The sequence below is a fragment of the Urocitellus parryii genome, chromosome X (assembly GCF_045843805.1).
Source record: "Urocitellus parryii isolate mUroPar1 chromosome X, mUroPar1.hap1, whole genome shotgun sequence".
In the NCBI taxonomy this organism is placed as follows: Eukaryota; Metazoa; Chordata; class Mammalia; order Rodentia; family Sciuridae; genus Urocitellus; species Urocitellus parryii.
Genome location: NC_135547.1, coordinates 41,128,058 through 41,153,984, shown reverse-complemented (window position 1 = coordinate 41,153,984; position 25,927 = coordinate 41,128,058). Strand labels below are relative to the sequence as shown.

At 43.6% G+C, this 25,927-nt stretch overlaps 1 protein-coding gene across 4 annotated transcripts in view; it reads right to left on the bottom strand.

The window, feature by feature from the left end:
- Tsc22d3 (TSC22 domain family member 3) overlaps positions 1 to 17,293 on the bottom strand; it is a 66,750-nt gene extending 49,457 nt beyond the window's left edge. The window contains exons 1-2 of one of the 4 annotated variants that reach the window (XM_026402673.2): positions 17,191 to 17,293; positions 16,203 to 16,628 (exon numbers count right to left, since the gene is read on the bottom strand). In XM_026402673.2, coding sequence (XP_026258458.1) covers positions 16,203 to 16,522 — 320 coding nt within the window. In that variant the 5' untranslated portion in view covers positions 16,523 to 16,628; positions 17,191 to 17,293. Of the gene's footprint in view, positions 1 to 16,202; positions 16,629 to 16,969; positions 17,101 to 17,190 lie in introns of those variants that run through there. The other 3 variants (XM_026402675.2, XM_026402671.2, XM_026402672.2) reach the window with 3 other exon arrangements.
- Between the last annotated feature and the right edge of the window lie 8,634 nt (positions 17,294 to 25,927).

Below are 25,927 nucleotides of genomic sequence, written 5' to 3'. Positions count from 1 at the left end.
ATCAGATTGGTGGCAAAGTCTGGACTCGAACCCAGATCTTCTGGATCCAAATCTGACCCACTCTCTACCACCTCGAGCTGTAACTCCTCCAGGAACTGTGCCTCCTCCCCGGGCTCTGGGTCTTCCCCGAGTTGGGGCTCCTCAAGGAGCTGGGGCTCCTCCAGCCTTTCCACCTTCATCTCACCGATGCAGAGGGACACCTTGATTGCCTGGCTGGCTGGGGTTGGTTCTTTCCCCTCTTACTTGAATGATCTCTCTCTCTCTCTCTCTCTCTCTCTCTCTCTCTCTCTCTCTCTCTCTCCCTCCCTCCCTCCCTCCCTCCCTCCCTCCCTCTTTCCCTTCTTCCCTCCCTCTTTCCCTTCTTCCCTCCCTCTTTCCCTTCTTTCCTCCCTCCCTTCTTGTAGCTGCCAGGCTAGGGCGGGAGCAATTGAAAACTCTTTCCCAGGCTCTAAAGAAAAAGTGCTCAGGGAACCTCAGGGCCAGCCTGGGCTGGCTCGCCAGTGGAGGCGGGAGGAAGTTCCCGGCCCTGAGTGCCTTCGGGGGCTCCCAGGCTCTGAGCGAAAGCTGGAGCTCCTGGGGCGAGTGCTGCCCTGGGGATCTTCTGCGGAGGCCGGGCCAGCTTCCTAAACTAACTCCCAGACTGAAGCGGAGGGCCGGATCCTCTGGGGGAGCCCAGACAGCAGCTCTGCCAGCCAGCCCCTGTGGTTGGAACTTTCAAAAAGACCAATGTTTCAGCAACTGATTTCTTTTCCAACCCGAACAGCAGGCCTTTCTATCCCCCTAGCATGACTGTGGCTGTGGCATGCAGCCCCAGCCTGAGCAGAAGCAGGATTCCAGGGCTGGGGCTCCACAACACCAAAACCACTGGTCAATTCCATTAAATAAAATCAAATAAAACACTGTTTTTGGCATCAGGTGGGCCTGAAGCTGGTCTCCTGGCATGGAGATGTTGTGTACCTACTGGGATGGGATGTGCACAGCCATGGGAAGTTGGAACACCATTGGATCAGAGAATCAGGAGACATGGTTTCTCTTTCTAGCTGCTCACTAATTGGCTGTTTGGTTTGGGCAGATACAAACCCCACTTTGAGCCTCAGTTTCCTCATCTGTAGTAGGAAGGGTTCAGAAAAGATGACTAAGAAAGTTTCTACCAGTTCTGAGCCTCCATGTCTCTGTCAAGGTGCATGCCCAGGCAGCCAACTTTGGGAGGAGAGAAGCTCAGGTCTTGAAGAGGCCTTCCCCACCCGCATTGCCCTCAGAAATCCTTTCCCATTTGCTAGCAATACCAGTAGGACACCCTTATGTGTACATAGGATTTGATCTTTGGTAAGAACGTAAAAGCTCTTTCCAGTTCACCTCCTTCCCCAGCAGGAGGGAAACACAAAGTGTTCTCAGTCATTTATAACTGAGTATGAACGCAGAAGGTTCAGAGTGCAAGCACTGATAGGGGAACGTCTTTCCAAATGGGTTTTCAGGCCTGGGCTGGCTTGAGGCTGGAGAGGGTATGCGATTGATGCAAAAGGGAAGGTGTCAGAGGAGTAAGGATTTAGGGAGAGAGGCAGAGGCAAGGCAAGCCAGATAAGGTGTTCTGGCACTAAATGTGACTTGCCTAATGATAATCTAAGGATGCTGTATATTTTCTAGAAGTATCCTCTCACTTAACTTTCCCAGCCACATTGCCATCAATTTCTGGATGAGGAGACTGAGATGCAGAAATGCTATCACTTGCCAAGGCCACTGAGTCTATCAATGGTTGTCCAACAAATGTGAAGCCCCCGTGCTTCATGCTAATGCCCTATGAGCCACTTTGTGGCCCCTCCAGGTCCTTTCAAGGGCAGAGAAGCCCATCACAGCTCCTCACAAGTACCAGAACCCTTCATCCCTCTGAGAGAGGGAAAGGGAAAAACAGCTGGGCCCTACCCCTCTAAGATCCTGACTTGCCAGGATCAGGCTCAACAGCACCAGATACAACTTGTAGTTAAAATTAGAAGATACCAGCAAAACCTCCCATATTTAAAGAGGAGACTTGAGGACACAGCATTTTGGAGACATGGTCATTTCTAAGGGCCAATTTCAAATGTAATTTTCTGCACATTAGTTCTTTATTCTCTTCATTGACCTCCATCCTGTTCATGTGGCAGGTGATAAGCTCTTCAAAGTCTTCCTGATCTGGACTTTCAGATGATAGGCCATTATGGCCCTTAGAGAATCACTCTGCCTAAATTGAGGCTGCCTGATTTTGGCAGTAAGAAAATTTCCTTGGGGGTTTGCTCCTATCTGACAGGGCTTCAGACAGCCGGAAGAGTTTCAAAATCTACATATGAGGGCATTAGTAGTTACTGGGCTCAGGTTGTCTTTTCTTGCTACTGATTTTGGGCAAGACTCACTCACAGTGGGTCACATGTAGTGCCCAAGGTATCAATAAAGTGAGTTTTCTTTCACAGATTCTTTAATCCCAGGTGAAGCCCCTTAGCCTATGTTCTCCCAGCTTCTTGCACTTTTCCTTCACTACAATCAATTATCATGATATTGTTATTTGTGAAATTATTATTTGACATCTGTTTATGCCATTGAATTTTAAGTTTCCGGTGGCAGGGATTGCCCATGGTTTGTGTTTCCCACTGTAGCCTGTGTCTAATCTTTGTTGTGTGCATTAAAGAGAAATGTTTTTCCCCACAAGTAGCTGGGGTGAGCAGTCTTACTCTACTGTTTCCAGCATAGGGGTGCTCCCCCAAAATGTTAGAGTAGGGCATGAGGTGCCCTGTTGAGACAAAGTCTATGGATTCTGGGGAAGACCTAATGAGTTTACTCTATTCCCCCACACCATTCAGAGAAGAGTGCAGCTTTAATGACTTGCCTCCCAAGGAAATTTCATTGACATTTTTATTATGAAAGTATTTTCATCATCTTTCACACATGCACTTGCCTTTTCCTTATAAGTACTTGTTCCTGACCCTTTTGTTTTCCCAACTGCCTGCCCCTTTCTGTCCATGGTCCTTATAAAACCAGTCCCCTCACTCTTTTTATCCAATTGTTAATGGCTACTGTCACCATCTTTCCCATATTTTAAAATTATATATATAACATTCCTTGATAATTTTTTCTAGTTTCTCTGAGCGCTTGAGTCAGGAAGTTCTTTCTGCTATCTAATCTCAGTTCTTCATGCTACTGTGTAGGCCCATTTCCTCTTGTTCTGTTCCTAGTGTGGCTGGGAAATAGCTAGTCACCCTCTCTGAGTCGTGACTTTTTTATATTTGAAAATCAACCTCTCTTCTCTCTCTATACCATCCCCATTCCCCACCACGCCCCAGGAACCCTAAATTTCTCTATAATCTTAGTTTCTTTAGCTTTGCCCAACATGTCCCTCAAGCCCAGGCTTACCTCCTGTTGGCTAAACAAGTCTCATTTCCTTTATCTGCACCCATCACAATTAGATTCACTTGGATCATGCTGAGATCTCAGCTCTCACCTGCTTTGCCTGTGTGCGGGTTCCTCAATCAATTTCTCTGCTCTTCTCAGAGTGTAGTCTCCCTTCCCTTCCATATTCAGGCTATTTTTCAGCCTGGCCAAATATCTGACATGTGCAGCCCAGAGAAGTTGCACATTGGGCCCCAGAAAGGAGTGCAGCCTGAAGTTCTGTGCCCTACTGCTTCTGTCCAATGAGAAACAGTCATTGCTCAGAAGGGAGCCCCGAAGGGGAAAGAAAACCCAGCCCACCTCCCCCTTTCTTTTATTCTGAACAGAAAATAATTTACAAAAACAAACTTTCCTCCCCACAGGCTATACCCACTTTATCACTGATTCCCAGGGCCAGCCTTTACACATTTCCATACTGTCACAGACTATTTTTAGCATAGAATGACATTGAATACAAGTTGCCCCATGGGCTTCAAACTTATCTCTTGTCAGAATGTTTTTAGTCCTTTCCCTTTGGACCTGCTGGTTACTTCGGTCCTAGAGATATTTCCAGAGGAGAGAGAGCTACCTACTTGGCATGACTTGATGGATCCCTTAGAAAGTCCTCTGTCTGAAAATGTCTTCTGTAGTCTGGGTTTGATGATCAAAATTTCAGCATTAGAGATTCATTTCTTTAGTTCAAATATCACTTCCTTAGGAAATCTCTTTGCTATATTCTTTGACAAAGATTATTCCTTTTCCCTCTTGGCACTTAGTTTGTGACTATACATTCATTAATGGGACCATTTGGTTAGTGACTGTTTCCTCCATTCCACTACCATTCTAAGATGGCTTAAACCACACCTTTTGTACACTTCCTATTGTATCCCCAGTGCCTAACACTGAGCCTGGCACATGGAAAATGTGTAATGAATATTTGTTGTTGATTGAAACTGATATTGAACCTGAATATGAATTCTGTAGACCACTTGTAAGAAAGGATTATGTGCAGGTGAATCCAAGACACTAACCGAGGGAGTGGATACCAGACAGCAAAGATGGAACACTTTAACCTTAGACAGCACACTCTTTCCCTAATTTACCTGAGGTAGTCCCTTTTGCTACCCTAGCTCCCTCCCACTCCCTGCCAGCTTGAGTTTTCTCACTTTTCTTAGCCCTACCTCAGGAACTTCACTTAGAGGGCATCAGGGAATAAGGGTTTGACCAAGTTGCAATCAAGACTAAAAGGACATCCTATGGGGCCACCAGCACCCCCACCCCCCAAGCATCCTGACACTGCCATACTTCTGTTACCCACCTCAGAAGGGGCCTTGCAGAAACTGAGGACAGAGATGCACAGACATGAAGCCACAGTATCTTCTGGAGTGTCCACCTTTAACTATACCCCCAAGCTCATCTCTCCTGGTTCCAAGGAACTTTCTTCCTGTTCCCAGGCCCTGAAGACCTCTATTTATGCAGGAGTAGCCCAGGTTCCTGAGGAGAGGATATAGAGTAAATCTGCCCCAAGGCAGAGAGGACATCGAGGAAGAGGACTGGTTCTCTTGTTCCTGAAGCTTGGTGACATTGGGTTCATCCCAGAAAGAATCAAAAGTGTTCCTACCAGGAATCCTGCTGGACTGGAAAGGTTCTTCTCCCCTCTCCCAACCAGAAAGTCTCTCAGCCAGCTAGTCAGCCAGCCAGCTGCTTCCCACCTGCCAAAGCCAACCCATTCTTTAAGGCTCTGCTGGAAGCCGCCGCCATAAAGAGACTCTCCCTTCCTAGTTTGCTTTGGCACCGCCCAAGTTCCACTAAGCTTAAGGTCTTTCCCTCAAGGAGAAGGAGCCCCAACTTGGCTCTCAGAGACCTGTGGCTGCTCCAGTGCTCTGTTCCCCATGGGCCTTGGGTACAGCTGCTCCACTCCCCTCAGCTACACCCTCAGCTCCTCACACCCTCATCTAGCCTCTGATGTCCCCAGGGTCCTCTAGAGTGCTTAGCTCCGTAGGTAGGTATTCAATAGGTCCACGGTCAGTGCTCAATAAATAGCAGACCCTTGGTCAATAAATGATGGATTGATTAACTGAAGTGTGTGGTGGCTCAGTACAAGGCTGAATGAGGTGCTGCCATCATTCATTTCTCTGTGCATATGGCCAGGCAGATTAAGTTGCCTAAAAACTGAGCAGTTCTTTTTCTTATTCTTTCTTTTCTCTCGTTTTTTTTCCTCCTCCTCCTCCTTCTCCTTTTTTCCCTGCAAATTGACTATGATGAACCAAAAGGGCAAAAGGGACAGGGAGAAGTAAGGTGCTAGAGCCTAGGAGGACTCCCCAAAGGGAAAATTCTGTACCTCTATCTCAGAGACTTGGGGTGCCCAGCTCTCTTAAGCCCTGGGATGGTGATCTTGAGCTTGTTCAAGGACTCAGGAGTTGGGCTACAAACTATATCTACTGATAATTCCCAAATCACTTTTTTTTTTGCTTTTTACTATCTTCTCCTTTTTCTCTCTCTTTCTCAGACTACAGAGCAGTGTCCCCACCTACCCTCATGGTATTAGCCACTTATGGAAACATAGCAGAACAGGCTAGGGCAAAGACAAGAGCTTAGTCACAAGCTTTGAGCCCAGTGGGATATTTGATGGGAATATTGTGTGTTGTAGATAGTCAGATTAGTTTATTAGAGAAATATGTCAGAGACTCCAGTAATCCTGGCTTCATGGGGGCCTCAGTTGCATCAAGCTGGTGACGTAACTGTGAATAGGAAAAGCTAAGAATCATTGTGAATTCCAATCGGCCTTGGGACTTTGAGATTCATGACGAATGGATTTGGAATTGGCTGCTGGTGCAGAATTGAACCCAAGGCCTCACACATACTAGGCAAGTACTCTACCACTGACCTTTATCCCCAGCCCCTTGAAGTGCCTTCCTTTAAACAGGCTGTTCTAACTTCCAGTAAACCCTTCCACCTGCTGTCAGTCAGCCTGGGGTCCCTAAAACAGTACCTGAATCAACAAACAAAAGGAAGAGGGACTCCACAGACCTGTTCTGGGGCCCCTCCATGCACTAGGCTGGCTCTTTAGTGGTGCACTATCGGGTTAAAGAAGAGCACCCACCAACCCCACAACAAAAACGCCTCAAGCCAAACTAAGTCCACTCTAGTTCACCAGTATGCTTATATTTGTTGCTCAATGGGGGCTGAGGAGGCTCACCTTTGCTGTCTGGCACTTATTCTGAGCAGACTGTTTGCCTGACAATGGGGATAGTAGGCTTTTCCTTGGAAAGTATGAGCTCCATATAGACCCTCAGCAGGCTTCTGACTGCCTGGCCTCAGGGAAGCCAGCCACTGAGCAAGCAGAAGCTTGATGCCTCAGTAACCTGGCTGTTACATAAGGCACTGCGTATGAGATATGAGTCAGGGCCCTCAGGCTGATATAGGCTAGGAGCAAGGCTAAATGGCAGCCTTGAAGGAGGGGTTTCTGGGGGAGGGTAAGCCAGGAAGGAGCTACTTCCCTTCCTCTCATTTCTCACTCCCTCCTTCTTCAGGGCTAGCTGGAGCCAATCACACGCCTAAATAGCACTGAACAGTGGCAATACAGGCAGACCCCTAAACTGTGAGCAGCTGCTCTCCATCTCTCCTGAAGAGAAGACATGAGGAAGTGGATTAAATACTAAGGCTGTTTTGTGAGAAAATTCTTCCTTCAAGGAAGGATGGGGAACGTCCCTGTCATGCTTTGTCTATAGGCTGGGGCCTGATTTCAAGCTGGACCTATTTGATGAAAGCAGCTCCCAGGAGAGGAAGGCTGATAGCATGCCTGGGTCATCACTGACCAAGCCTGCTTCTAGCTTTTTTTTTTCCCCTTGGGCTGGCATCTGCACAATGGGAAGCTTCCCATTCATTCTCCTATGTTGGGTGGGATCTTATACCTCCTAGATGGATTCCGGAAGTTCGACAGCTACTTGGGGGCAGGGATTTCTAGCTGGAAGGTCCAAGCAAACTTGCCTTGTCTACTGATAAGATTTACTCCTTCCTGAAAAGTTTGCTTTCTGCTCTCAAAGACCACACTTTATTCCCACTCCAACTCCTTAGCTAAGCCGGATTTCGGCATGGGAGACAGTGGCATCCAGAAGCCATTTTCTCCATGCTGAGTCATCATCAACCTAGGTTGCTCTAAAGCTAGGCTCTCTCCTTCTGGCTTTCCCAGGGCTCCTGTTAGCCCATGGGGTTCTTTGGAGGGTTTGTCTGAGAAAGTTGTGGCATTACAGTGAAGCCCTAACCCTGTCCCATAACTGTAGGCAATGGGACAGCACAATATGTCCTGGGCCATTATTGCTCTCTTCATCTAAAAGGGACATCTTTCATCTTTCTGACCCCTATGGTCATGAAATGCTCTCCTCCCTCGAGTACACTGAGCACACAAAGTGCCCCACCAAATGAGCCCAAGCTTTAGTCTCATTCGGCACATTGGTTTCTTCAGGGCTCAAGAGGCTATTGCACGACACAAACCAATTTGTTATGTAAACCCAGCCAACCATGGCAGATTATGGCTTTGCAGTTATCTTGAGAGATGCCTTACATAAGAGGAGAAAGTTCAGGTAGAAGCAGAATCACGATGAGCAAATAATGCAACTGCCACTACCAGGTGCAAACACAGTGGCCTTGGTTCTCTCAACCAACCCAGCAGGTGGGGTCAAGAATTCTGCTGGGCTCCATCACTCAGGGGGCCTGGAGACCCTGGCAGCCTTGGTCAGACACATCAATCTCCATTTACCCAGACGCTTCAGGGCCAGGTCTGGAAAGAAGCCAACACTCCACCTGGAATTGAGAGATTGTCAGTTTATCTGGAAGTGTAAATATAAGCAGGAGTGTTAACCTTCTCTTCAGTCAGGGAAGAAAAATAAGGTCACCGGGGAAAGAGTTATTTTCTAAGTTTTGGGCTCACAGGGTCCACTCTGGGCTAAACTGAGGAGTAGATGAAGTTCATGTTCTGTTCTTACCACCTTTCTTTAAGAGCATGAACCTTCTAGCCAGGCCTCTTGAGCTCTTGTACTGCCCAGGGCCTCATGCTGTAGCCTACCCAAGCTAGGCCTTTCATGGTCTCCAGCTGTCGCCCTACCTCTCTTCTCTAAATTTTACTTTCCCGTGTTCCATTCCCAAAGAACCCTACTCCCAGTGAGCTGGTACCTATCTGAAGTTCTGGAAAAAAAAAATCACACAAAGTAGTTAATGGCCAGTCATGGTGTTCCATGTTACCCTTTTAAAATGTATATCAGATCCTGGCCATTCATGAGAGATGCACACTAAAACTTTTTACCAGTCCCTGACTCATGAATATTCTGAAAGATTATCATTTCCCCAGCTGGCACCATCACTTCATGAAACTTGTAGGTTCCTTTTCATTGTCATCACTAGTACCAGCAGATGACTCAGGGTGGGGGTATTCTTCCCAAGGAAACAGACATTTCTTCATTTCACTGAGAGTTATTATATATGTGTAGGCCGACTATGAGCAGAGGACCAAAAGTTGTATCAAAAGTGACATTGCTGGGCAATGTCACTCTATATATACCTAAAAGAATTGAAAACGGTGACTGGAACACATACTTGTACACCAGTATTCATATCAGCATTCTTTTTTTTTGGAGGGGACATGGTGGATTGAACCCAGGGGTGTTTTGCCAATATGCTACATCCCCAGATCTTTTTATTTTGCGTTTTTGACAGGGTCTCACTAAGTTGCTGAGGTTGGCCTTAAACTTGCTATCTTCCTGCCTTAGCTTCCTGAGTTGCTAGGATTACAGACCTGTGCCACCGTGGCTGGCCATAGTAGCAATCTTCACAATAGCTAAAAGGTAAAAACAACCAAAAAGTGTTCACTGATGGATAAATGGATAAACAAAATGTGTTATATCCACACAATGAAATATTAGTTGGTCTTAAAAAGCATGTTACATGCTACAACATGGAAGAACCTTGAAAACATTATGGTGAGTCAAAGAAGCAAGACACAAAGACCATATATTGTATTACTCCACTTTGTGAAATATCTAGAATAGGAAAATTCATACAGACTGAAGGTAAAATAGAGGTTTCCAGGGACTGGGAGGAAAGGGGAATAGGTTTTCATTTTAATGGGTACAGAGGTATGTTGGATGATAAGAAGATTCTGGAAATGGTGATGGTTGTACAACACTGTGGATGTACCTGATGCCACTGAACTGTAAAATTAAACATTATTAAAATGGCAAATTTTATATTATATATGTATATATACATATATATATATAAATTATTGTCTATAATATGTATATAGTAGTAATGTATAGTGGTTATATATACTTAATATATATATATATATATATATATAAGTATAATATATATATTAAAGACAATACATACAGATATAACACACACCCAGATATAACAGTAGGTGCTATAGGGTATCAGACTCAACAACAACAAAAGGACTGCCCCCCCCATCCTAGCCTCCTAGCATATGCACTTCCACGTTGCCTTAGGAAAAGGAGAATTTCTTAGACATTGGGGTTCACATGAGGAATCCAAATCATGAATGTTAAGTTTGTTAAGTTTGCAAAAGCTTTTGTGTTTTCAAAAGAAACTGTCCCTTAATCCAAGAGTGCCTATTCTTTGTCAGACCACTAGACGCTCAGGAAATAGTTATTTTAAATTACCTTGGGTTAAGAGGACTTTTGAAGCTTGATACCAAAACTAAAAATCACAAAGGCAAAGAATGACAGGCTTAACCACATAGAAACCCAAAACCTCTCTATGGCAAAGAATTCCATCCTCGAAATCAAATGGTAAATTAGTTGACAAAGGGTTGCAATCTCTAATTCAGGGTTTCTCACGGTGTGGTCCACATACAACTGACGCTATGGGAGAGAAGTTTTAGATAGTGTGGGTACAGAGAACTGAATCTTAAATAGTATATGTATGCACTATAGCAAGTAGCCCCTCATATCACACCACATAAGTGGCTACTTTCTCAGAATCCAGGTCCGGGAATATGTATTATGAAATTATTAGTATCTGTGGAGATAGTGGGGATGGAACCCAGGGACACTCTAGCACTGAGCTACACCTCCAGCCTTTTAAAAATATTTTGAGCTGGGCACAGTGTTACATGCCTGTAATCCCAGAAATTGGGCAGCTGAGGCAGAAGGATTGCAAATTCAAGGCCAGCCTTAATGAGACCCTGTCTCAAAATAAAAAATTAAAAGGGCTTGGGATGTAGCTCAGTGATACAGCACCCCTGAGTTCAATCCCTAGAAACACACACACACACACACACACACACACACACACACACAAATATTTTGAGACAGGGTCTCACTAAGTTGCTTAGACTGGCCTCAAACTTACAAACCTCCTGCATCAGCCTCTTAAATTGCTAGGATTACAGGCACTCAACAATGTGTCCAGCTTCAAATCATTAATTTTAAGACTAAATTAAAGCACAAATATTCTTATGTAAAATTTTCTTGAAAGCCTAATCTTTAAATTTATTTCTTTCCCCATGCTACTATATATTAGCATTATAGGGAATATTAAATAAATGAGCACACATAAAGCAACCAGAAAGATATGCTACCTTTTAAAAAATATTTTTAGCAGCAGATGGACACAATAACTTTATTTTTGTGTGGTGCTGAGGATCAAACCCAGTGTCCCCCATGTGTTAGGCAAGCACTCTACCACTGAGCCACAACCCCAGCTCAAGATATGCTATTATTATTATTATTATTATTATTGTTATTATTTTAGCATCTATGTGTGAGAACCAGTTGGTGCCAGGTCAGAAGCTTAAAGATAGAATACTAAGACTTCAGGAACTGAAGGGAAATTCATGTACAGAATATTTTAGATTACACTGGGGAAGGATTCTCTGGGATTGACGGCAGAATGGAGTTGATTTTAAAGTTTTGGGTAAAATCCTAGAAATAAATTTGAGGTTACAATAACAACAATCACAACAGCAGACTATTGCCAAACCTCTCATTCTAGCTTGGTATATCACATTGGTGGAAGAATTAAAGTTCTTGAAATTTCAAATTAGCAAGGCTTTTCATGTGTTTATGCTACATTTAAACTGGAATTTACAGCTAGGCCTCGGGGGCACATATCTGTAATCCTGGTGGCTCTGGAGGCTGAGGCAGGAGGATCACAGATTTAAGGCCAGCCTTAGTAATTTATGGAGACCTTGTCTCAAAATAAAATAAAATAAAATAAGCCAGGCACGATGTCACACACTTGTAATCCCAGCAACTCTGGAGGCTGAGGCAGGAGGATTACAAGTTCAAAGCCAGATTCAGAAATTTAGTGAGACCCTCAGAAACACAGTCAGCCCCTTTCTCAAAATAAAAAATAGGAAGGTCTGGAGTATGGGTTAGTGGTTAAGCATTTCTGGTACCAAAAATAAATAAATAAATAAGGAATGCATTAGTTGAAAACTTCAGTTGTTCCCAGCTTATTTTGTTTCCCTCCTAAGTTTTCCAGCCGTAGAAGCATACTCAAATCACAAGGTAAAATCCCCTAATAATAGGGTAACCAACTGTCCTAGTTTTCCTAGATTTGTCCCAGTGGGATCAATGAAAGTCCTGTGTTCCAGGACCAAGACTGTTGGTCCCCTTACCTAACAAGCACATATTGCCCATTTGGAAAAGTTGTGTGCTCACATTTACCTCTTCTTCATAGACCCATCTTTAGTGTTTTAACAAAGTCTCTAGTGTTAGTTTATTCTTTAAGTTTTTTTTTTAATTGTACACAATACCTTTATTTCACTTATTTATTTTTATGTGGTACTGAGGATCAAACCCAGGATCTTGCACATGTGAGGCAAGCGCTCTACCGCTGAGCCACAACCCCAGCCTGAGTTTATTCTTCTTTAGTGTTTTTTGTACTGGAGATTGAACTCAGGGCCACTTGACCACTGAGCCACATCCCCAGCCCTATTATGTATTTTATTTAGAGATAGGGTCTCACTGATTTACTTGGCACCTCGATTTTGCTGAGGCTGGCTTTGAACTCATGATCCTCCTGCCTCAGCCTCCAAAACTGCTGGGATTACAGGCATGTGCACCCAGCTTCTTTAGTGTTCTTAACAATTCTTTCTTCATAGGCAGCACATAGACCCTAGAATTCATGCTCTCAGTCACAGTCTAGGTTCTACTCTTCATTGTGAAGCACTGGGCACGTTACTTAATTTTTCTGAGTCTCAATTTTGTTCTTTTTAAAAATATTTTGTTTTAGTTGTAGTTGGACACAATACTTTACTTTATTTTTATGTGGTGCTGAGGATCAAACCCAGCACCCTGCACATGCTAGGCAAGCGTTCTACCGCTGAGCCACAACCCCAGCCTTCATTTTGTTCTTTATAGAATGAAATAATAGTGACCATTTCATTGGGTTGGTATAAATATTAACTGAAATTATGCAGATATGATATTTAGTATACATTATAAAATATGAAATAAACATTAGCTATTAAACCTTTAGAGTTGTTAGTTACATAACAAAAGACTGAGGGGATGGTGTTTAAAACACACATCTTCCACCCAATAGTATAGAGGCACCATTTACAGACCAAAATGCTACATACCCCATTACCACAGATTTATATGTGTATACACAGAAGCGTCTATCAGGACTTCTACCAGGGTACTAGAAGCATTGCATGTGGTGTTAAAAAATGGGGAAAAAAAGAACCATATTTAAACTTTAATAAGGATTTTCCAGGACAAATTTAAAGTTGTAAAATCTTTACATGGGACTGCACCAACAATTAAGTAGTCACTCCCCCCCCCCACACACAAAAAAACTTTATTAAGTACTGGCTGTATAAGTAGAAGCTGAGGGAAACCAAGTGAGTCAAATACAGCCCTACCTGCAAATTTCTTACACTCTTTTGTTCCAAGGAAACCAAGGGCTAAGCTGGGAAGCAGGGACAGGTCAAAGCAGGCAAACAAGATATAAATCAGGAGTGTGCCCTGCCCTCTTCCTAAGAATGCGGGAGCCCTCATAGCAAGAGAATAGGCTATGGGATGAGGGATATGGAGCATACTTTCTCCAGCAGGACAGGCAGTCTTGAAAGTTGGCTAAGGAAAAAGACACTGAAACAGGAACCTGAAATGTCTAATCATGAAAAGGAACAGGAGTGAAAACGGCAGCTGAAGTATGGTGATAGAAACCCAGGGAATGAAATGAAGTAATAAAGGAAATGTTCACTTAGAAGAAGACTGTCCAATCCAGACATTGGAAAAGCCTCATGACTAGAAATAATGGTCTCCTGGTTTGCTAATGAGCATGTCATTCTGGGCAAAGCCTAAACTGAATTCAGTCCTCACCCCACCCCCATTTCTTTCCAGTGCTGGGGATGGAACTCAGGGTCTCTTGAATGCTAGGCATGTGCTCTACCACTAAGCTATACCCCCAGCCCAGTATCTGTGCTCTTTAAGGTCCTAGTTGTCAAGAAAAATGAGAGACTATAAGATTGTTACCACAGGACCCTGCCATTCACTCCTCAAACTCAGGGAAGCCTGACAACTTGCTGGTTTGCTCCTCATCAGTTTAGGCCACTGAGTTGCTCTGTTTCCAGGAGACAGGGTGCTCAGGTGCACCTTCCTAATAGTTCACTCTCCTTTCTCAACGAGCGCCATCAACACCTCCCCTCTTCCCCAACTTGTAGCATTTCCAGGTTTTACCAAGAATCAAACATCAATAATGTGGATAACAAAGGAGGTCTTTCCATTCAAGAAACCCAAACCAGGACACACTGAGGTGTGGCACAGGTGAAAATTTTGATCCTCAGGCTCCCAACTTCACACCTTGCTCACTTAAGTTCAATCCTCCTAGGCCCAGAACCAGAGGAAGTTCCCCCTTTCACGCTTTACCAAAGCCCTGGAGGGGCAGTTTCTCTCCCAGCTGAAAGAACACAAATGCTACAGACACAATTCCAGGTTTCTGCACCACCCCTCCCCCTCTGCCACTCTCCAATAGAGATGAGAGGATCCTTAGGAGCCAGTTAGGGATTTTGCTCTGCAGGGTTTCAACGTCTGTGGAATGAATACACTTGTAGTAATCTTTCACCAGAAATGAAGATTCTCTCAAAACCTGTTCCATCCATGGCCTGGTTTATTTTAGAAAATGAGATAATTTGACACCTAAAGTGAAATAATAGATGACAAAGGGCTTGAATGGCATCTCAAATGATACAGTGATACTAACGAAGTTGGCAGCCTTGCTTGTCCCCCTCTGGAACCACTGGGAATAGAGTGAGGGAGAGGCGATGGTGGATTTGTCTTGGGACAAGGGAGGCAAAACTGATCTTAGCATTAAGTGAGGGTCGCTCCTGCCTTTCTCTATTGTTTTTTAAAATTTCTCCTTTCAGCCTCACAGGCACCCAAGCATTTTGTGAGTGCTCAGTATTTCTTATCACTTTGTCTGTTCACACCACCTACCCATGACCTAGAACCTCAGAGCTAGAAGGAGCCTTAGAGACCAGAGAGGTAAGGTAACTTGCTCAGGCTCATACAGAAAGGTAGAACCATAACTTGTACTACCATCCAGTCTCGCACAACAGGGATGGCTTTCACTTACATAACCTGTGTCATTGAGCAAGAATAAAATCCATCCCTGTACATACACACGCAGCCTGCCACTAAGAATGCCAAACCCATGGCAAGGTTTCCTAAAGTTGCCTTCCTTGTCTTTAAATTAGCTCAGTTGTATTGGGAGTGGGGACAGAAACAGGAAAGACAGTGGAATGAACCTCACATAACTTTCCTAAGTATATATATGAATACAGCATAGTGAATCTCAACATTGTGTACGTCCATAAGACTGGAATCATAATTAGAATACCATATACTCCATGTTTGTATAAATATGTCAAAATAGACCCTCCTGTCATGTATAACTAAAAAGAACAAACACAAATTTTAAAAAATGACCTCAGTTGTTAAGTCATTGCTACCAGATCATCTCACATTGGGGGACAACAGCTGCCTTGGGTATGCCCACTGTGTTTCTCTCCTCTCTCTTCCTTTCCTCCCCAACAGGATTTCTAGAAAGTCTAACCTACCCTCTCAAACACTGCTTGCAGGGATATGGATTCATCCACCTTACTGCCACATGCAGTTCTTGAGGCACTCAAGGAGATGTCCTAGGGTGCTCTCTGGGGTTCCTTTTGCCTACATTTGAAATCAAAGGCTGTGATCCATGGAGGGGGTGGAGTCCCCCCATCCAGAGTCTCAAGAAAACCTAACCTGTCTCTGGTTTTTCTTATTCCCAGCCGTCCACCTTCTGCCACCAGCTGCAGCCTAATTTGTCTTGACATTTTCCTTGTCCTCACTGTCAGTTAGGGCCACTCAGTAATTTAAAAGCTCTTGCAGTTTCAATCCGAGCTTGTACATTTAGAAATGGGCTTTTGGATACAGTAGAACTCAGATTCCAAGAGGACCTCACGGCTGAATGTCCTAAGGGGTCTGTGGAAATGTATGCATTTGTGAAAATGGGTACTGAGAGCTCTCTCCATACCTATGGGGTCTGCCGACCTTCTGGGCCCCAGAGTTGTCTTGGTGAGCCTTTGTAGGCCCCTTCAAAATATTCGCACCTGCCAATCCTCCCCTGAGTTCTGTGGGATTCCAAATAACCTCAAAGTCCAGTTACCAAAGCCAGAGAGCCTGATCTCCCCCGTGCCCCTAATGAACTTCCTGATTGCCCCTTTTGTCAGAGGTGAAGGTCCAGCAGAGGCTGGTGTGAACCTGGACTCGCACCCACCCGTGTGCCCAGCCACCCACCTGTGGAAGAAGAGCAGGATGGAGAGCATGGTTTGGTCGATGTTGCGGTTGCAGATGCCCTCGTTAATCAGGTAGCAGGGGTCCCGCAGCACTGGCTCTAGCGAATCCTGCCGCATTATGCTGTTGAGCTTGTCAGTGTTGAGGTTCTCAAAGATTAGCTTCTCCTGCAACTGCCGAAAGTTGCTCACTGTAGGGCTGCCCGGGTTGTTGTTCTCCCCGCTACTGTCGCGCTGGAGCCCGCTCCGGTGGGCCAGGTCCAGGCAGCAGTTGCAGCAATCGAGGCCGACAGGTGAGCGGCAGTCGGTCTTGGACTGGGCCATCTTCTCAGGCTCGGGGGCCGCCTGGCCTTCGAGGTCAGGGGCGGCTGGCAGGTGCGCGCCCTCCGGGCTGGCCTTGGGGGACTCCAGGGTGCCTGGAAAAGACAAGCTGTGAGGAGAAGAGTTGGAAATTAGCGCCCAAAGCCAGCCACCCTAGGCTCAGCCCCCTTCTGGTTGTAACTGCTCGGGGTGCGAATAGAAACAGCTGGACAAACAGCTCTGAGCGGATCCTTCGGGCTCACTTCCTCCTCCTCCTCCCCCTCCTCTAGTGGCCGGGGCCGCCCCCTCTGAGGTGCCACACACGGCCCCAGCGCAGTCCCAAGTTTCCCAAGTGTGAGCAGGGCTCGGGGCGGACCTGTGGCGGCAGGAAGGGCGGGCAACAGGGCAAGAGGGAGAACCGGGGCGCGCCCTCGCTCCCTCCCTCCTATGCTCCCTCCCACCCTGGCTCACAGGCTCTCAGGCTCTCTTGGGCTGTGCCGGCTGAGCGGTGGCAGGAGCGGAGAGAGAGTGAGCGAGCGAGCCTGCCGCACGCCTCGGAGTCAGCACCCGGCTATGACAGCATGTAAATGACCCCAGCTGGGCCGGCGGAGCACGCTCCGTCGTCGCTTCCCTGGCAGGCGCGGGCCCCAGGTCGGGCTCAGTCTGGCCCCCTCGCCCCGCCCCGCCCTCACCCTAGCGCCCACGCAGCCGCTCGCACTCCTATGGAACCCGTTCCGGCTCTCCCTTTCTCCGAGCGCCTAGCGCCACGATTCGGGCTCCCTCAACGCTCATGGCGCATCCTCTGCCAGAAATCTGCCAGCACTCCGTCTGGAGCGCCGCGCCTCCCCTGTCACCCCGCCTAGCGGGTCTGGAGCTTGGCGGGAGGGCAAATGTTTCTAGTCCCACCGCGGAGGAGTCCCCCTACAGGAGAAACGCCGCGTTTGGGAGCCCCCGCGTGTCGTGGCTTTCAACCGTCGCTCTCCACAAACCCTATTTGGGGGGTGCGGAGAACAGGTCGTCTCTGCAGAGTCAAGAGAGCGCCAGATACACGTCAGGGATACTCAATAAATGTCTTAAGCCAAACTCAAAGAAGCACGGTCAAACTCGTCCTCAGTTTCTGTCCCTTTCTTCTCACTTCACTTGTCTTCTCCCCCACCCCCCTTACTCTCTCCCCTCTCTCCTGAATCCTATTTGAATAACCTCTCCTGTTTTTCTGGAACGCCAGCTCTGGCTAGCGGACTTACCTCTGCTCTAACCCTTCTCCCTCTCCACAGTCACCTACTTTCTTTGAACCTTCCACGCTTTCCAGTTTTTCGCTAAATTTTCTCTTTTATTTTTTCTTTATCTGTCTGTTTCCTCTATCTCCCTTCCAACCGCAGTTCCTCTCTTTCCCCTCTCTCTCTCATTTCTTTTTCTCCACTTTTCTCCACTTCTACATTTCCCCTTTCCTCTTTTTTCTCTTTCTGAATTCTTTCAGCTCCCTTAATTTCCCTCATTTAATTTCCTCCTCACTTCCTTCACTTCAGCACCCCCTCTTTCCTCTCATTTATCTCCCTCTGTTTGGTAAACTTGCTCTCCTCAACCTTTTCTCACTCCTACCTGCCACCTTGGGAAATCTCCGGCCTTCTTACCCTTTTCACAGATGTGGTGATTAAATGTTCACGGGCCTGAGGGGCACTGGGGAAGCAATGCGTTCGGAAACTGCCGGCGGAGGGATCTGAGAGGATGAATCCGGTGCTGAGGTACAGTGAAAGGGCAGATATGTGGAGAGGGGGCAGTCTGGTGCCCTGGGTCATACCCCAGCTTTGTGAGATGTAGGGATGTGCTGGGTGGGCAAGTGGTAGGCTTCTAAGATGTCTCAGGACTTGGAGACTTGGAATATATTGAACGTGTAAGATTCAAAAATTACTGGTTCCTGGAAAAATTAAAAATATTCGCAATGTTCAGTTTCCATATAAAACTCAAATAGATTTCAATTTCAGTCCCACTCCCCACCCCCTTTTCACTCGATTCATTCACAAGCCCATGACTTTTGAAATAAAGCAGTATATACTGCCATCTTGTGCTCTAGACATGAAACAGTCTATGTCTGCGTCACCAAGTTAGATGTTTGGCAGACGCCAGGGGTGCCTCCTGGTGGAATCCACAGTGCTTTGGTTCTCAGTAACAGACACTGGAGGAGGAGGAAAAGGTGGAGGAGGAAGCAGATCTCCTACACCAAGAGAGTGCCCAGCCCAGCCCGCCATTGCAAAGCTGTAGACAGGGACCCCAGTCAGGGTCAGAACCACATCTTTTTGTAGTAGCTGCAGATTGGATTTCATGGATTTGAATTTTCTTCCAGGTGCCATAACCTACACCTGTGATTAAGAGCAAACGGTAGTCAATAAATTAATTCCTGTTCCTAAAGCCCTGTGGGTCTTATTTGGAGTCCCCAAATTTAGGGGAATAAGAATGTGGAAGGTGTACTCTCTGCTATAGTGGCCAGAAAACCAAAAACAATCTATACCTCTGCTCCTGATAGGATTCTAAGGTCAGGGATGATTGATGGTCACTGACAAGACCAGCAGAACTGAGTATGACCCCTGTGTTCTTCTCACAGACTGCTAAGAAGTCTCCATTTCTTCCCTCAAAAGCCAATCCTTTAGATGAATTATTTTCCCTTTTTCTTCTTCCTTGTCTTTTTTTTTTTAATGTTCTTGGGTAAAAGCCAGAGGAGGTAGTAGAATATGAAATTTCATCTGCATTGTGTAGACTTTTAGCCTATTGAATTTAAAAAAAAGTATTTATTTTCTAGTTATAGGTGGACACAATATCTTTATTTTATTTTTATGTGGTGCTGAGGATCAAACATGCTTCACACATGCTAAGCGAGTGCTCTACCTCTGAGCCACACCCCAGCCCCTTGAATTTTTTTATTATTGTTTTTTAGTTGTAGTTGGACACAATACCTTTATTTTATTTATTTATTTTTATGTGGTGCTGAGGATTGAACCCAGGGCCTTGCAAGTGCTAGGTGAGTGCTCTACCACTGAGCCACAAACCCAGCCCCCTGAATTGTTTTTTAATTACAGTGTTTATTATTTTTCCTCTTGTTTATAATTATTTTATGTTAAATGTTATAACAAAATATATTAGATCCATAAATGTTTACTTAAATTGTGTTTTGAGAACTGCAAGACCTTTTGCTTCTAATATTTGCCTGAGTCCTCTTATCTTTGTGCATAACCTTGGGAAGAGGCCCCAGTGGAAGTATTTCCTTCTTGGCATTTGGCACCATTAAATTCAAGATTTTGTCCCCTTGACATTTTCCTCCTTGTGGTCCTTGTTCTCAAGCAGTATTATTAATAATTCAGTACAGCTTTGCATACCATATCTAGGCTGATCAAGAAAAAATATAATAGAGATATAGAAAAATCTAGATAGTTCAGAGATAAGATTCAGAGAACTGTCACGTGTTTGCATACAAGTCCAGCTCATATTGACATACTGCATACCTCTGCAAGGGAAGGCTGACTGGGCAGGGCCACCTGGCTCCCCTCTGTGGAACCTTGCTTTGCTGACATATATTGTGTTAAATGGAAAAACTCCAAGCAGAAAAATGTTATTGCATAAACTCAGAAAGCAGAGAGAGAACTCACTTCTAGAAAGAGCTAGTGGCTTTCTGAGTGGAACAGAGAGGGAATAGCAGGAGTACCTCCTTTTCACGCTCGCCCTGTGACAGGTACTATATTAGTAGGAATTCAGAGGTAAATAAGACACAGCCTTAGACTCCAAAGAATTTGTAGTATAACTGAAAGAACAGATTCATAGAAAAAATTCATAGGCAAAAAGAATAAAAACTGGGAGCCAGGCGTGGTGGCACATACCTGTAATCTCAGAGACTTGGGAGGCTGAAGCAGGAGGATCTTGAGTTCAAAGTCAGCCTCAACAATAGTGAGGCACTAAACAACTCAGTGAGACCCTGCTAAATAAAATACAAAATAGGGCTGGGGACGTGGCTCAGTGGTCAATTGTCCCTGAGTTAAATTCCCAGTAAACCCCCTAAAAAAGAATAAGGACTGGAGATGTAGCTCAGTAGAGTACTTGCCTAGCATGCATAAGGACTTAGGTTCTATCCCCAGCACCCCAAAAAAGAGAATATAAATAAATAAAATATATAATATATATTTATATAATTTATTGAATCCCTATTGTGTGCCAGGCACTTACATATATTGTCTCATTTACTCTTCACAACAATCCTATGAATTAGGTATTATGATTCCAGGGATGACATGGGCTTGGGAAACATAAAGAAGCTCTCAGGTAACATAAAGAGTAAGTGGTGGAGTCTGGATTTCAACCCACAACTTTCTGTCTTTGGAGCTTGTGTCTTTACCCTTTAGGTGACATTTTAAATGATGAATTTATCAAACATTTACAAAGTGTAGCATCTATTTTAACAAGATCGCATATTCAAAAAAATCCATGTAATCAATGATTTACTAATATGTTTAAAGATTTTCATTTGTACTGTAGAGAACCAAGAAGGAAACTGACAGCACAAGCATAATAGCTGAATTTTTGTTGACCTGCCATGTGCCAGGCACTGTGCTAAGTGGTTTGCACGACATCGTGCCATTAAATTATCTCAACAGCCCTGTGAGTTAGATACTATCATCATCCCCATTAATAGACAAGGAAACTGAGATTCAGAGAGGGCATATAGCATGTCTAGAGTATATGTAGCTGCCCTTTAAGCATTTACTAATAGTTAGGTTTAAAACAAGGCACACAAGTGATTTTTAGGCAAGTTTGTTTCTATATCACTGATCCTCAATTTTGTTAGCCTTTTTTTTTTTTGAATAGGGGATTGAAAACAGGGGCACTTAAACACTGAGCCACATCCCCATCCCCCCCTTTAAATTTTCTTTAATTAATTTTTTTTTGGTGTAGATGGACACAACACAATGCCTTTATTTTTTATTTTTTTTTATTGGTTGTTCAAAACCTTACAAAGCTCTTGACATATCATATTTCAAACATTAGTTTCAAGTGAGTTATGAACTCCCATTTTTACCCCACATACAGATTGCAGAATCACATCTGTTACACATTCACATTTTTACATAATGCCATACTAGTGACTGTTGTATTCTGCTACCTTTCCTATCCTCTACAATCCCCCTCCCCCCATCTTCTCTTTCTATCCCATCTACTGTAATTCATTTCTCTCCTTATTTTTATGTGGTGCTGAGGATCGAACTTGGGTCCCGCCCGTGCTAGGCGAGCATTCTACCGCTGAGCCACAATCCCAGCCCTAGCCCCCACTTTTAATTTTTTTGGTAGTTGTAAATGGACAGCATGCCTTTATTTTATTTGTTTATTTTTATGTGGTGCTGAGGATCAAACCCAGTGCTTCACGCATGCTAGGCAAGTGCTCTGCCACTGAGCTACAGCCCCAGCCCTCCCCAGCCTCTTTTTTGTATTTTTTTTTTTTTTTTTTTTTTTAGAGACAGAGCCTCACTAAGTTTCTTGAGACTTGCTAAATTGCTCAGGCTGGCTTTAAATTTGCAATCCTCCTGCTGTAGCCTCTCAAGCCACTGAGATTACAAGTATGAACCACCATACCCAGCTAGTAGGCATTCTTAACTGGGTGAATGAGATTAACTTTCTCAAACACTTTCAAAAGTGCTCATCACAAATTTGTAGACTGTTAAAGCTGGCAAAGTTATAAAATCTAGATGAGTGGTTCATAATCCTTCTTTTGTGCCTTGGGCCTTTTTGACATATAGGGAAGTTTATGGATCCTTTCTCAGAATAATAGTTTTAGATAACACAAAATAAAATATTTAGGGTTACAGAAGAAAGCAATTATATTGAAGTGTAGTTATCAAAATATAGAAACAAGAAATTTGTGGCATAGTTACATAAGTGCTTATTATTAATGCAGTAAATAGCAAGATTTAGAGGCAGCTTTGATAACCATGGTAACTTCAAAGTAACAAGTGTAAATATATTTTAAAATACTGGTATTAACGATATTATGACATAAAACTGTTAGTGATTTCTATTGATGGCAAAGTCACAGATACTGTTAATATTACTGTGATCTGTTATCTGCATTTTTAATTAAAGGAAAATAAATTTCACTTACAGTATGGTGAAAATAATGATGTAATATTTTTCCATCTAAGTTCATTTGTTCCCTGAATTTTTAAGAGTCCCCATTTTAGACCAATCCCTTAAAATATTAATAATAATAGCTCACATGAATATACCTTTGCTATATGCCAAGTATTGTGCTAAAGCCTTTACAATGATTTCCCATTTATTCCTAAGGAAGCTGTCTGTGAGGCAGCCTTGTTTTATAGCTTTCAGAGATATGAAATTGTCTTCCAAGGTTACAGCTGGCAAATTGAAGAGATGAGACTTGACCCTAAGTCAGTGTGATTTTAAGCCCCACCCTTGCTCTTAACCAAACTTCAGACATTTGGATTGGCACTGGGATGGTTATATTAGAACCACCTGGGAAGGTTATTTGGAAAACCCAGGTATTTTGGACCCTGTGTTAGTTTATTAGGACTGCCATAACAAACTACCACAGACTAGATTATGTAAAAAATTTATGTTTTCATAGTTCCAGAAGCTAAAAGTCCAAGATCAAGATGTCAGTAGAGCAAGTTTCTATTGAGGCCTCTCTCTTTGGCTTGTAGATGTCTGTCTTTTGTGTTTTCACATGGTCTCCTGTCTGTATGTCTATGTCCATTCTTCTTTTTGTAAGGACACTAATCATATTCACTAGGGCCCCACCCTAATGAGCTCATTTTAACTGAATTGACTCTTTAAAGACCATCTCTAAATATAGTCACATTCTGAGGTACTTGGGGGGTTAGGATTTCAAAATATTAATTTTGGGGGTGAGGACACCATTTATAAGTTATCCCATATTAGACCCCAACCATAAGAATTCTGAGTCAGTACGTTTGGGGTAGGGATCAAGGAACTATATTTTTAAACACTCCCCCAGGTGATTCTGACAGATAGCCAGGTTTGGGAGCTATAACATCCCCAACCACAAGTTTCTTTCTTTTTTAAAAAAATATACATATTTAAAGTATACAGTTGAAGTTTTGATGTACAAATACATAGAATAGAATTATGCTAACACATCCATCTCTTCACATAGTTACCTTCCTTTGTGTGCATGGTGAGAAGTATACAATACAGTTTTATTAACTATAGTCACCATTCTACAAAACTGAAGTTTTTTACACTTTGACCAACATTTCCCCTTTCCCCTACTCCACTTTCCACTGGTAACCACCATGCTACTCTTTGCTTCTACGAATTTACCTTTTTTTAGATTCAACATATAAGCAAGATCGTGTGGTATTTTTATTGTTGTATCTGGATTATTTTACTTAGCATAGTATTATTGGGGTTCATCCATGTTGTCTTAAGTGGCAGGATTTCCTCATTTTAAAAGGCTGGATGATATTCCATTTTGTGTATACACAAAGCACATTTTTTCTATCCATTAATGGACATTCAGATGATTTTTGCAAGCTTTCTTAGCCCAGTGCTTGAGCAAGATGAATGTTCAGTAATTTTTTTTGTAATAGTGGGTATTGAACCCAGGGTGCTCTAGTGCTCTAACACTGAGTTATATCCCTAGACCCTTCCTTCCTTCCTTCCTTCCTTCCTTCCTTCCTTCCTTCCTTCCTTCCTTCCTTCCTTCCTTTCTTTTTTTAAAAATATTGAGACAAGGTCTTGCTAAATTGCTGAGGCTGGCATTGAACTTGTGATCTTCCTGTCTCAGCTCCCAAGTAGTTGGGATTATAGGCAAGTGCCATCACACCCAGCAGTAAATGTTTGTTGAGTGGTTGACCAAAGAAAAATAAAATGTGGAGATGGGCAAGTGGAGGAAAATTTTTAAGTTGTCCGTGGGGGCCATCAAATAAAAAATAAGTCAAAGATCTCAAATAGAATAAACACCTCTGCAGATGGAAGGCTGAACCAGATGGTCTCAATGTCCATCCTTCTTCTTTTCATGTTTTCTTAATACAGTTCTTTTTAAATTTTTTAATTTGTTCTAATTAGTTGTACTTAACAGTAGAATGCACTTTGATACACTTTTATACATAAATGGAGTATAACTTCTCATTCTTCTGGTTGTACATGATATATATAGAGTTATACCAGTCATGTAGTCATATATGCATATAGGGTAATAATGTCTGATTCATTTTACTCTCCTTCCTACCCCTATGCTCCCTCCCCTCCCTTCACCCTCTATACCTAATCTAAAGTAACTCTATTCTTCCCTATGAACCATCACCCCTTATTGTGGATTAACATCTGCATATCAGAGAAAACATTTGGCCTTTGGCTTTTCTTTAGATACAAAAATGACAGGGGGCCAGGGTTGTGGCTCAGAGGTAGAGCGCTTGCCTAGCATGTGTGAAGCACTGGGTTTGATCCCCCAGCACCACATAAAAATAAATAAATAAAAGAAAGGTATTGTGTCCATCTACAACTAAAAACATATATTAAAAAATGACTGGGTACAAACTTACTTACTAGGAACTGATTTAAATGGGATAGAGTTAATGAGAAAACAAGGGTAAAATTTTTGTACATAAAGGATATATACATTTTTGTCATTGTGAATTTATTTCTATGTGGAGCTTTGGCTGAGAGTGGATATTGTATATGTGGCGGATGGTTTGAGGGGGAATTGTATGGAGGACATGTAAATGAGCAGTTGTAGTAGGTTTCTTCATCTCTGTCGAGGCCCACTTTCTCTTCATTTTCCTAATGGGGATCAATAAATGGTTACCATTATGATATTTTAAAAATGACAAATGTAACAGTAGTAGTAGCAGCAGTATTAATCATGTTCTTATCTTTAAGAATCTCTACATTTTCTAGATCTTCCTTTTTTCTTCTCATTTTCTCCCTCTTCCTCCTGTTCTCAAGGAAAAGTAGACTCTGGAGAAGTCACAAAGTCTCAGAGAGGTCAGTCCTCATATAGCCCACAAGCCTAGATCTTCTATAAACACGATTTTATTTTAACTAAAGTTGGGGGTTTCATTCTTCTATCACATCTGAGATTTTAGCCAGGCATGATGGAGCACACCTGTAATCCCATTTCTGGAGGCTGAGGCAGGAGGATTACAAATTCAAAGCCAGCCTCAGCATTGTGGTGAGGTCCTAAGCAACTCACAAAGACCCTGTGTCTAAATAAAATACAAAAAGGGCTGGGGGGCTGGGGATGTGGCTTAAGTGGTAGCGCACTCACCTGGCATGCTTGCGGCCCGGGTTCAATCCTCAGCACCACATACAAACAAAGATGTTGTGTCTGCCAAAAACTAAAAAATAAATATTAAAATTCTCTCTCTCTCTCTCTAAAAAAAGGGGGGGCTGGGGATGTGGCTCAGTGGATAA